At 32.4% G+C, this 12,303-nt stretch overlaps 1 protein-coding gene across 1 annotated transcript; it reads left to right on the top strand.

Moving 5' to 3' along the window:
• The first annotated feature begins 2,124 nt into the window (after positions 1-2,124).
• LOC132625738 (large ribosomal subunit protein uL18-like) lies at positions 2,125-5,778 on the top strand. The gene is made up of 9 exons (XM_060340329.1): positions 2,125-2,254; positions 3,187-3,256; positions 3,346-3,437; positions 3,757-3,883; positions 3,978-4,057; positions 4,147-4,263; positions 4,737-4,871; positions 4,947-5,116; positions 5,482-5,778. Exons 1-9 carry the CDS (start codon positions 2,252-2,254, stop codon positions 5,591-5,593), a joined length of 906 nt encoding a protein of 301 aa, XP_060196312.1. The 5' UTR covers positions 2,125-2,251; the 3' UTR covers positions 5,594-5,778.
• The last annotated feature ends 6,525 nt before the right edge of the window (positions 5,779-12,303 follow it).

Raw genomic sequence — 12,303 nt, 5'->3', positions numbered from 1 at the left:
TTCCCCTTTCTTTACTTTTCAGCAGCTCTCTTTTTGTGTTTTTTTATTATAGATTTTAATCAATAAAATGCTCATCTCGAGCTAAAAATAAATTTTTTTAGCTCGAGATACAGTCAAACCTCTCTGTAACAGCATGGTTGGGTTCGAAATTTTTCAGCTGTTATAGAGAATGACTGTTATACACCTATAACAACATTGACATTTAAATAATACTTCGCTGTTATATGCAAAAAAGATGCATAAAATCTAATTTTTATTTTTAATTGTCAAATTCTAAGCTTAATCACACTTTGTATAACGAAGGAAAAATCATTTAATGATGAATATATATATATATATATATATATATATATATATATATATATATATATATATATATTCATATGATATTTTTTGTCATAAATAGTGTATTAAATGATCAAATATTTGGTCAAAATTTCTACTCTTATTATTGGTAATCATAGATATTCTATTTTTATAAAGATGGTTAATTATTATATTACCAAAAAAATATTATAGCTGTTATATGGGGGGTAATTTTACAAAGAGCGTACTGCTATAAAGTTGGCTGTTGTTGTTATAGGTGAAATGTTGTTATACAGAAGTAAAATATAATATAAAAAATCAGTTCCGAAAAATCTTAGCTATTATACAGAGGTGGTGTTATATGCGGGTGCCATTATAGAGAGGTCTGACTGTACAAGAAGGAGAATAACGAGCAGGTGTATTTGCTCAATTTGAGATTGTCTCCACTCCTAAAAAAACAAATACTAGCCTCAGATCCAATCCTTCAAAGATTTGCTCACTGGAGGAAGAATTTCCGTTAGTGACTAGATGGTGGCGGTGGCGAATTCATCACCGCAGCTTTACGGTTCTCGTCTTCGGGATCTGGTTATCTCTGTCTTCTTCATGTACTGTTTCTTCTTATATGACATCGTTTTCGTATTCTTCTTGTTTAACATCTGGTTCTTGTTTAATGTCTTGGGGTTCTTCAACTTGTTGTTGTGTGGACTCGGAAGCTTTGGTTTTTCGCTTCTTAGCCATGATGAATATTGAGGTAGAGAGAAGAGAGAGAGAGTGGAAATTAGGTCTTTCTGATTTGGGGATAGGGTTTTTCAGTGGAGACAGAGGATAACAAAGAGGAGAATGGGTCTGAAGAGAGAGGGAATTGAGTGAGAGAGGTGAGGGAGAAGCTTAATACGGTGGAATAACTCTATGTATTTGGTATAACTACGATATGTAAATTAGGAAATCACAGTAGCTACAAAATATAAATGAATTAAATAGTAGGTATTATCAATAAATACCTCTTAGAGGTAGATATGACAAGTAAATTTTCCTTATTTTAAAGCAAGGTGAGAAAATTTTTGGTCAATTTATTTTTTAGCTCAATACATATTTTGTCTACCACCTCGCAACTTGTATTAGATGCGGTTGAAAAAAAAAATTAGTGTGCAACAATTTTCCCGAAGAGAAGTGTGATAAAGGAAGTTCGGTGAAGTATTAAACTAGAATTTGATTTTAAGTTCTTTAAAAAATTTAATGGAACATAGTCAAAATATAAAAGGGGCAAACAGGTTGAGAAAATGACAAAAATGTTCCTTGTCTTTGATCGTAGGTTCAACATAGTCTCTTAAACATCAACTGGGCATGTTTGGTCCTTAAAGGTCTCAAAACTTAAAAGTGAACACTTTTGGTCTCCATCAATATTTTACCAAAATTTGATTGTGAAACTTAATCAGAACTTGTGAAAATGAAAATATTTAACGGAAACTTACTTTTGTAAGTACATATTTTGAGGTGGGTTTTTACAAAAAATGAATAGAGGTATATGACCCTATGTATACATGGACAATTCTGACATAACACAAAAGCGATCTGTTATATTTTGTAAAGGTCATTTAATCAATTTAGTGATTCACCCTACATATTTTGTAGTTTATGTTATTTATGATCTATTTTAAGAGTCTGAGCAATTTCCGGTTAAATTTAAAAATCAAGATTTGGTAAACAGAGACCAAAAGTGCTCACTTCAGCCAAAATTCAAGGACCAAAACGGCTCAGTTGATACCCAAGGGACTATTTTGAACCTACCACCAGAAATAAGTGACCATTTTCTCCAGAAAGGTAAAAACAAAAACATGGGCTGGACTAGGGTTTTAGTGAAGTATAAAAGTTAGGTCAGTTGCTTTTCTCCCATTAGGTTTATCTCATTCCTTCCTTACTTACGGCCGCCTGTTGAGGCTAAACAATGGTGAGATTCACTAATTTAAGTTCCGTATTGTATTTTTTGGTTTTGTTTTACACTTGCAATGCTTCGTTGTTGTTTTAGTAGTCGATATTTGGAAGAGAAAGAGATGAATGTGCTACATTTATGTTTTAGTGAATCGACTTGTATATTTCTTCATCGTATCTCCGTAACTTAACGGTTTATATGCTTTTTTCTCTGCTTATGCTAAGCTTTTTTCCCTCTTTGTACGAGTTATTGTGTCAGTGTTTAGTTAACTAGAGATTATAAATTTTTGAGAATGAACTCGTAGAAATTTACTGTAATAATAAATATTCAGTGCGTATAACAATACTAAAATAACAACATATATTACTACTCACTCTTATAGCTACACATATTCACAAATCTCTAAGGATCTTGTCTTAATCAGTAAGGATTGGTATATAGGTGCAATGTTATTACCATATAGTCGTCAGAAAATATGCAGCTCTCATTATTTCATTTGATTTGTTATGCTGACAACATAGAAATGATTTTATTGGTTTCATTGATAAGTGATAACATTAAAAAATGAATCTTTAATGATGTTCTGATGTCTCTTTCAGTTTGTGGCATTTTGGAGCTTTACTATTATTTCAGCTATGTTACCTACAAAAAGTAGACAGTTGATAAAACATCAAATATACATTAATCCAAAACTTATTGAGATATCTGAGATGAATCATTGATATTTATTGCTTTCTATCTTGACTCATGCTGCACTTAATTTTTTGTCTTCTAAAACCAATTAGGGTTTATATTATACTAAAAAATTTCTGCATTTTCCACCAACAAATAAATCCTAAACAAATTAAAAGGATTATTAAGAAAAACCATATTTAATGTGAATGCACCAACACAACAAAGCGTTCTGATGCATGTTCTTGTGCTTGACACTGTTAATAAATATGCTGCAGGCTTTCATCAAAGTCCAGAAGACAAGGGCTTATTTTAAGCGTTACCAGGTTAAATTCAAGAGAAGGAGAGGTATAGCTTATATTCCTTTAATCCCTTTTGTTTTGTTCAAACTTTGCAATTCATGATCTGATTATTATCGAATCTTTACTATCTTGCAGAGGGGAAAACAGACTATAGAGCCAGGAATCGCTTGATCAATCAGGACAAAAATAAGTACAACACTCCAAAGTATCGTTTGGTTGTCCGATTTGTATCCTAATACTTATGCTTTACTTTTGAAATATTACTTACATGGGATGGCTTCCTCTTGGGATTTTGTTTATTGATTTGACATGTGTTGCCCATTTAATATGCCATGCTTGGCTGAGGGATTTTGTTTATTGATTTGACATGTGTTGCCCATTTAATATTCCATGCTTGGCTCACAAAATTGTCACAGTAAATGTGTATCACATGATTGATGGTGGTAATTAGGATCAACATGAATCTATATTGTGGGTCAGGTCGATCTGTAGGGTTGGAGTTATGGGCACAATAGCTTCACTTTGCTTCCTTAACATTTTTTCCAGACTAATAGGGACATAATTGCACAAATTGTGTCGGCTAGTATTGCTGGTGATATGATTCTTGCTTCTGCTTATGCTAACGAGCTGCCTCGCTATGGCCTTAAAGTTGGTCTGACAAATTATGCTGCTGGTACTTTCACACGAGCTATTCTATTTGTTTGGTTATCTCACTTGAAGTTCTGTAGTTCTTATTGAACTGTTAACTCATGTATATTCAATGTTAGCCTACTGCACTGGACTTCTATTGGCACGGAGAGTTCTCAAAAAGCTTGAAATGGACGAGGAGTATGAAGGGAACCTCGAGGTAATTGGATGTATTATAGGGTTTTGGGTGTTTTGTCCGGTTTATAGTAGTAGCTTTTATTTGTTAACTGATTTTTCAAATCGTTACAGGTCAATGGAGAAGATTACTCTGTTGAACCTGCTGAAAGCAGGAGGCCTTTCCGTGCTCTCTTGGATGTTGGCCTTTTAAGGACTACTACAGGAAATCGTGTTTTTGGTGCTCTCAAGGTATAATCCTGCTTTTGGTATTGGTGCTGCATCACTTAGTCTCTGTCTAAACTGCATTGCAAGATTGCTATCCTCCATTTCATTTTATATGTCGATGCTTGACTGGGGATAAAGTTGTAGCAAATGAAGACTTCTTGACACTTGAGCAAATGGTACATAGCATACCGCAAGTACCCTCAATATCTTGTGGTATGTGAAATGCCTTATCGCTCGTATGAGATCATGTCATTAACGGTAAAATGAATCTTTAGGTTAAAGAGTTCCCAATTATCTAAAGGTGTCGATCTTTTAGGAATGAGCCAACGAGCCACTTGCTTAAATATGGCAGTATGAGACCCTGATTGCAATTGTCCGAGGAAATCAAAGGGTCTGGTGCTTTAATAATGTGGTCTTTTTCAAGTTTATTGGAGTCTCCCCTTATGACCTTGCCAATGTTTTAAACATAAACGCAATTCTTTGCTGGTGGGATTTAGGGTGCGTTGGACGGTGGACTTGATATTCCTCACAGTGAGAAGAGGTTTGCTGGATTCAGCAAGGATTCTAAGCAACTTGATGCTGATGTACACCGCAAGTACATATATGGTGGCCATGTTGCTACATATATGAAGGTAAATAGAATGGTTATTGGATTCATCTAGGTACACCCAATGTCTATAGTGCTAAACTTCTCCTTCTGTCTGTAGACTCTAATTGAAGATGAACCGGAGAAATATCAGTCACAGTTCAGTGAGTACATCAAAAATGGTCTTGAGCCCGATGGCCTAGAGGAGACGTACAAGAAGGTTCATGCTGCCATACGTGCTGATCCAAGTCAAAAGAAATCTGACAAGCAGCCTCCTAAACAGCACAAGAGGTCTGAAATTGTCTTTAGGCTGATTAACTCGATTTCATCTTTTGTGTTTCATATTTGTATTATATAATTATTTCAAGCTTGAGTTGGCATGTGTTGTAGTTCTCAAGCATTTTACTGTGTGAGTTGGGGTTAAGGATTTTCAAATCCTCTTTCTCATTGAATACGCATTTGGTGCTAGTCTAGATTCTTCATTTCTAGAATGCCATGTAGGAAAAACTATAGCATGTCTTCTGACTGCAGCAACTAATATGCTAAAATTGTCTGTCTTAATATAACCCTAAATTATTAGTGGTTTTAGGAAATTATGTTCTCTTTTCCTGTCTGTGCTCCCTTTTCTGCATATTCATTTTTGGATACTTTTGCAGGTACAATCTGAAGAAGCTGACATATGAGGAAAGGAAGGCTAAGTTGATTGAGAGACTGAATGCTTTGAATTCAGCTGCTGGAAATGACGACGATGATTCGGATGATGAGTAAACGGCAGTGCAAGAATCCTGAAATATTATTGTTGCTTATGTTCTTGTTATACTCTGTTTTTGCTTCTTTATTGAGATCTCAGTTTTGCATGCTCTGTAGAATGATAATTTACCAGTTTGCGAATGTACTAGATTTTTATACTCTCACTCAGCCTTATAAATCTGGCATGGAATGTTTTATGTTGATCAATGGTGCCACTTGCAAGGATAACCTTGCCAACTTATTATCGCCTTTGGGATGAGTTGTTGGATTCATTTCTGGGCAACATCTTTTCACTTGTCATTTCCAGCTGCTTGATATTTGTGTTGAATGTTGTTTTATTATCTGCCTCAGTTGTCCTGCTGTCTTCTCCCAGAAGTTCTTTTTGGTATTTTTGCTATTATTTCTCAATTGATATTTTTGCTATTATTTCTCAATTGTCATCTTTTGTTATGCTTAGAGAATACGTCTCGTTTTTTGTTCTTTAAATCTGTTATCTTTAGTTTTTTGTTTTTTTGTGTACGAATGACAGTCCTTGAGTCGTCCTAGAGCCCGTTTGGATTGGCTTATAAGTTGCTTATAAGCTGTTTTCAGCTTTTTTGAGTGTTTGGCTGGTCAGCTTAAAGTCATTTTGTGCTTAAAAGAAGCTCAAAAAAATAATTAGGCTCATTTGACTTAACTTATTTAAAGTAGCTTATTTTTCAGCTTATAAGCCAAAAAAAAATAAGTTAGACTACCCCAACTTATTTTTTTTAGCTTATAAGCTGAAAACAGTTTATAGGCGTAAGCCCATCCAAACAGTCTCCTAGTACTGATGTACGACAATTTTTCTGCTAAAAGTTGTTAATAAGAGTCTCGTATTCAGTTTAACTAGTACTCATCTCATATTACTTGGCCAATTTTCATTTTACATGTCTTTTCATAAATAAATGTGTAGTTTTATTACATTACCTTTATCTCTCCAATTAATTGCACTCTAATAAATGCTCCCTCTGTTCATTTTAGATTTTTTATGTTGTTTAAGAAATAAATGAAGTGCATAATTATTAATGTGTCCATATTAATTAGTGCATATTTTTATTGGATTTGAAAAATAATTTGAAGTGAGTAATTAATATTATGGGTCAAATAGGAAAAATAAAATTATCTTCTCTTGATATGCTAAAGGTGACAAGTAAAAGTGAAAATTTATTTTTGGAATACTGGACAAGGAAAAGTGAACGGAGAGAGTATTGGTTACTTTAAAAACAATTAATGTTAAGGGCAAAATAGGAAAAATTTAGTTAATTTTATCTTGATTTTGTAAATAGACAAGTAGTTTGGGACATATATTTATAGTAACATGGACTTACTCTCTGCGTCCTATATTACTTGTCCACATTATTAAAAATATCTGTCTGAAAATTAATTGTCCACATTATTAAAAATATCTGTCCAAAATTATTTGTCAAATTACAAAATTGAATTGATTTATCTTTCTCATCCTATCCTTAATAATTAGTTTGCTTGAAATTATAGAGGCATTTATTGGAGAGGATAAAGTAAGGTAGTAAAAATACATCAGTATTTATGATTTTTTAAGGAGTGTGTAAAGGAAAAAGTGGATAAGTAATATGGGATGGAGGGAGTAGATTTGATGGAAGAACAAAACAATCTCCTTTTTAGTTTGTCCAAGGCGATCATTGGAAATGATTTCTTGTAGAAAATTGGAGGATTCCAGGTTCAAATGCCAGATATGAACTATCTATGGGTATTTATTTCAAGTCTCGTATTATTCATCCACTATCTATATTTTTTTTTTTCAAGTCTGCATGCATTTCAGACACTGATATAGGTAAAGACTCGTTTCTTTTAAAACTTTAGGACAATTTAAGTTATCGCAGTTCAAACTTAAGGAAATGACCTGAAACTTGAACTGTAATACGTACTTCCGACATATTGCCTAAACTTTGATCCGACATGGTTCGAATTATAAGAAAATGTTTGTGAAGTAGATGTGCACTATGATGGTAACCTTTTGGCTTCTTGTGCAGAGGCGATTTTAGGTATATATTTTCTAAAATTAGTATAATACTACCTGCTGGAATCCATGCTATAAAAAAGCTAAATAATACACTGGGTTGAAATTTGAATTATTTACCTAGAGGACTAGAGATCAAGTCCGCTTAATGCATTTTTGTCTTCTTTATTTTAATGGTGAACTCATATTCTAGAAATCCTAGATTGACTTCTGTTCTTGTGGTACGAACAATAATGACATACCATGAATGACAAATGGTAGGAAGATTTATTTGATTTGAATTGGATATATAAATGATGCAATTGCAAATTGTTTCTCTTGTTGTCCGAAGAAATTTCTCTTTAAGGCTCTATGGAATTCAAGGGTGAAAAGGAAAGGAGTTCGGACTAAAAGTGTCAGACATTCTAAATTTTGTCATTATCTGTTCATTAATTTGTAAATATTTTTAAAAATTACAAGTTACATAACTAGAAACCACATTTTTTATGTTCCACGATAAAGTTGTGGCTGAAAAAAGAGAGAGCTGTCAACTATAAACTGGAGTGTAGTCCGTCAGATTATGAAGTAAAAAAGAATTACTCCCTTTGAATCAATTCGTGTGGCACACTTTTTTTTTTTGTCAAAAAAAAAATGTCACTTTTTTATATTTATAAATAATTTAATTTAAATTTCTTATTTTCAACATTAATGAGATGATTCATAATTACAAGTATGTAAAATTTATTTTCGATCACAAGTTTAAAAAGTAGCGATCTCAAATATCAAGCATGATTTATGGTTCACATTTGTCGAAAGATACACACAAATAACTTGCAGTTTTTGAAATGCAATTTTATAGAAGTAGTTGCCAACAGCTACGTATATCATTAACTACTCATTCCACAAATAGTTTTGGCTTAATGCATATGCGGCCCTCTAAATTTGCCCTATCCTTTTTTCTTCTTCATTTTGGCACCTAAATACGTGTTGTTCCTATTGAACTCCTGAACTCGTCTTCAAGTGTGTCTACAAGCCGTGACATCTTTGTCTAATTTACGACTGAGGGTGGCAGGATCAAATATTTCACCTAATTTAAGCAAATTACAACATAAGTATATAAAAAAATTATTAATCTAGGGGGTGCCATGCCACCCCCACCCCAAAGGGTGGATCTTCCCCTACCCTTTCCCCACTTCTCTCGTGCATTATCACATACAATCACTCCCACAACTCAACACATAGTTACAAGTGCTACTTTAGTCCAAAAACTCTGATTTTTTTACAACAATCAGATGTCTTCTCTCTAGGTTACTTAGTATGGCTATACCTCGCATGTATGTCTTATCTTTTGTTGCTCTTATTTTGTAGAAGATTTTTCTTAAAAATCGATAACATTTTAACTTTGATAAGATGTGGACTGATTTACTAAATAAGGTGCAAGAAGGTGAAACAAATGATGAGGCTTTGTATGGCTTGTAAGAGGAACAATGATGAAGATGCAAAGGAAGAGCTTTACTCTTTGGCTGCAGTTGTTGATATTAACTGAGGTATGAAGCAATTAGTAGTGGAGAATGATAAATGCTTTTGTAATTGTTTTTTAGTTTCATCCAAGTTGCCATCAGTTTAATCGAGGCATATTTTTGGTTCTTCTGTAATTACTTTTTCCGAAACGTTTTCAAGAGACAGTTTCTGCAAAATGATGGATATGAATTGAAGTTGCGGATGGTTATGGACATGCTTTAGTTTTATGATAAGTGGACGAGGATCTACAAAAGTTTCAGCCAAACATTGAAGAATTCAGAGAATCTGTATTTTTTACGACATTACAAAGGTTATACTCTGTTTTGTGTTCATTTCTTCTTTTGTCTCATTTAAAGTGGGTTTATTCTAAAATTCTGTTGAAATTTCTTAAACGCAGAGTGATGAATGCTCAAAATAATTGGTAATTAGAAGAACTGGAATTTTGGGTATTTCAAATTTGGACGAATTGCAGTGCAGAGATTTGTGTAACAAACAGTACAAATGGAGAATTATCAAAATATTAATAAGGTACAACAATCGCATGTTCACTATTCATAGTTCACTGCATAAATAATATTAGCAAATCATTAGTCCATGGTTATGTATTGCTTCAAGCTCCAGCTTTTTAAAGGATTTTTTTTTTTTTTAAATAGGAATACTACCATTTTCAAATACATACTATACCTTATCTATATAAAAAAAAAAAAAGATTAGTGGATATTAAGTGTTAATTTAATTTTTCTGCATAAAAAAATATGAGTCTTGTGGCCAGTTATTTCAGTCTTGCCTCTCTAAATTTCATTTTTCATAAGCTTCGTATGTTCTGTCATGCAAAAACTTTAATGTATATAGTTTTTTTTGGTTATCATTTTGATAGCTCTTTTAGTTGTGCAATAGTATATATATATATAGAGAGAGAGTAGATCGAGGTTCATATTTATTTTGCAACAACAATAAATGAAGAAATATCAAAATATTAATAAGGTACAACATTCTAGAATGGCATTCGTTTGTTCACTATTTATAGTTTATTGTATAGTGTATCAGTTTATTTTTAGCAACGTATATGTTATGTATATTTGAATATTGTAAGCTTTTATATGTTGGTCTATTGGAGGAATAAGTTCCTCTATGTAATAGCACCCGATACCAAAATTGGATAATTACTAAGGGCCCGTTTGGACATGATTTGAAATCATTATTTGAAACCATGTTTGGACATGCAATTTGGATATTTTAAGGAGTATTTTCTCTTATAGACATAAAAATTCATAAGTTGTGAAAACTACCAAAACATTCTCAATTCTTATACAATCTTACCAAATGAGCAGGTCATAGTTCATAACAAAATTAATACGCTAATTCATAACAACCGGCTCAAAATTAATATTAGAAGACCTTTCTAAAAATACAACATCAATTGATCAAATTTTAGTTCAATAAATAAAATTAAACTATGAGTCTTTTTTTACAAAATTAAAAGGTTCGTAGACATAAATAAAATTTGGTGGAAGTTAATGAGATTGGTAAATGATTGATGGGGGTAATTGTTAAAAATATCTACCAACTTATGGGTCTTTTTTTATAAAATATAAACTTATGGGTTAAATTTTATATTTAAAAAAATTGAAACCACGGTTTCAAACCCCAAATCATGCCTTTTTGGATGATTTGGGGTTTGAAACCATTGTTTCAAATCATGCGTAAAAACGCATGTCCAAACGCTGGTTTGAAACTATGATTTCATGGTTTCAAAACTCATGGCCAAACGCCTACTAATTACTAAAAGGTAAAAGAGGACAGACAGGTTTGATATCTATATTTTTCTTCTGTTTTTGCACTCTTTAACTTTTCATTTGAAGTATCTTCATATTATAAGATATATACTCAATGAAGTTTTCACTCGAGAATCAATAGATCAGCCGATCCATATGAGTATTTTATTTTCAAAAGAGAAGTCATTTAAAGATAATTTATTTTTCTATTCTGAAAGTTATATAATCCCACAAAATTTCTTAAATATAATTTTATTTATATTTTATTATTCTGGAAATTCATATGACAAAATATTAAGGTACAATTTGACCTCAAAAGAAATACTTTATCTTTAAGTGTAATTATTGAATGATTCCAATGAGTATCACTATCAATTATCCATTATTTTACTTTTATGAGGTTTTTTGTTCTTTAAATTTTTTGCCTTAAAATTTGGACATGTTACGGCAGTATCACTTGATTCTTTATCTTGAAATCACCAATTGATTGCCTAAGTGGAAAATTTTGGTCACAAGAGTTCCAAAAGAAGGTCAGGAAGAGGAGTTCCATTAGAGAAAGTGAAAAACTAAAGTTTTCCGAAGAAATAACTTTTTCCTTAAATGTTTATTATGCATATGGGAGAGGAAAGGAAAAATGAGGAGAGAATTGATCCAAACCACATTCTCACATAACAGCTATATAGCCGAAAGAGGGCGCATAAACAAACGATACTCCTTTAAATTTTGCTAAAACAAAAGTGATAATGCATCTGTAGATTTTTCATGGCTGATTACTTTTGTCAAGTTTATCTTTATTTACTGTTTATGCTTTATTGAGTTGAAATGGGTCAGAGATGAAGAAGAAATCAATTTTGTTATTACATTGTTCATATACATCTATTTCTATTATCTCTCTCCTCTTTTTTTTAAACAATCCGCGCATCGCACGGATGCATATACTAGTTTTCAACATTAACGAGATGATTCATAATTACAAGTATGTAAAATTTATTTTCGATCACAAGTTTAAAAAGTAGCGATCTCAAATATCAAGCATGATTTATGGGTCACATTTGTCGAAAGATACACACAAATAACTTGTAGTTTTTGAAATGCAATTTTATAGATAGCAGTTGTCAACTGCTACCTATATAATTAACTACTCATTCCACAAATATTTTTGGCTTAATGCATATGTGGCTCTCTTCTTCTTCTTCTTCTTGTTGTTCTTCTTCTTCTTCTTCTTCTTCTTCATTTTGGCACCCAAATACGTGTTGTTTCTATTGAACCCCCGAACTCGTCTTCAAGTGTGTCTATCAAACCCCTAAATTTGATTTTTATTAGAGGCAAAAATTAAATTGGAGATGAAGGCGAAGTAATAATTTAGACATGTAGCAAGCTATTCTTTAGGTCATGGATGTGTCGGTTTCTGCTGGTTCTGCTCTTCCACTGCCGGC

The sequence above is a fragment of the Lycium barbarum genome, unplaced genomic scaffold, assembly GCF_019175385.1.
Source record: "Lycium barbarum isolate Lr01 unplaced genomic scaffold, ASM1917538v2 unchr_scaffold_56, whole genome shotgun sequence".
NCBI lineage: Eukaryota > Viridiplantae > Streptophyta > Magnoliopsida > Solanales > Solanaceae > Lycium > Lycium barbarum.
Note: the sequence above shows the minus strand (reverse complement) of the source record. Positions and strands in the feature narration are given on the sequence as shown.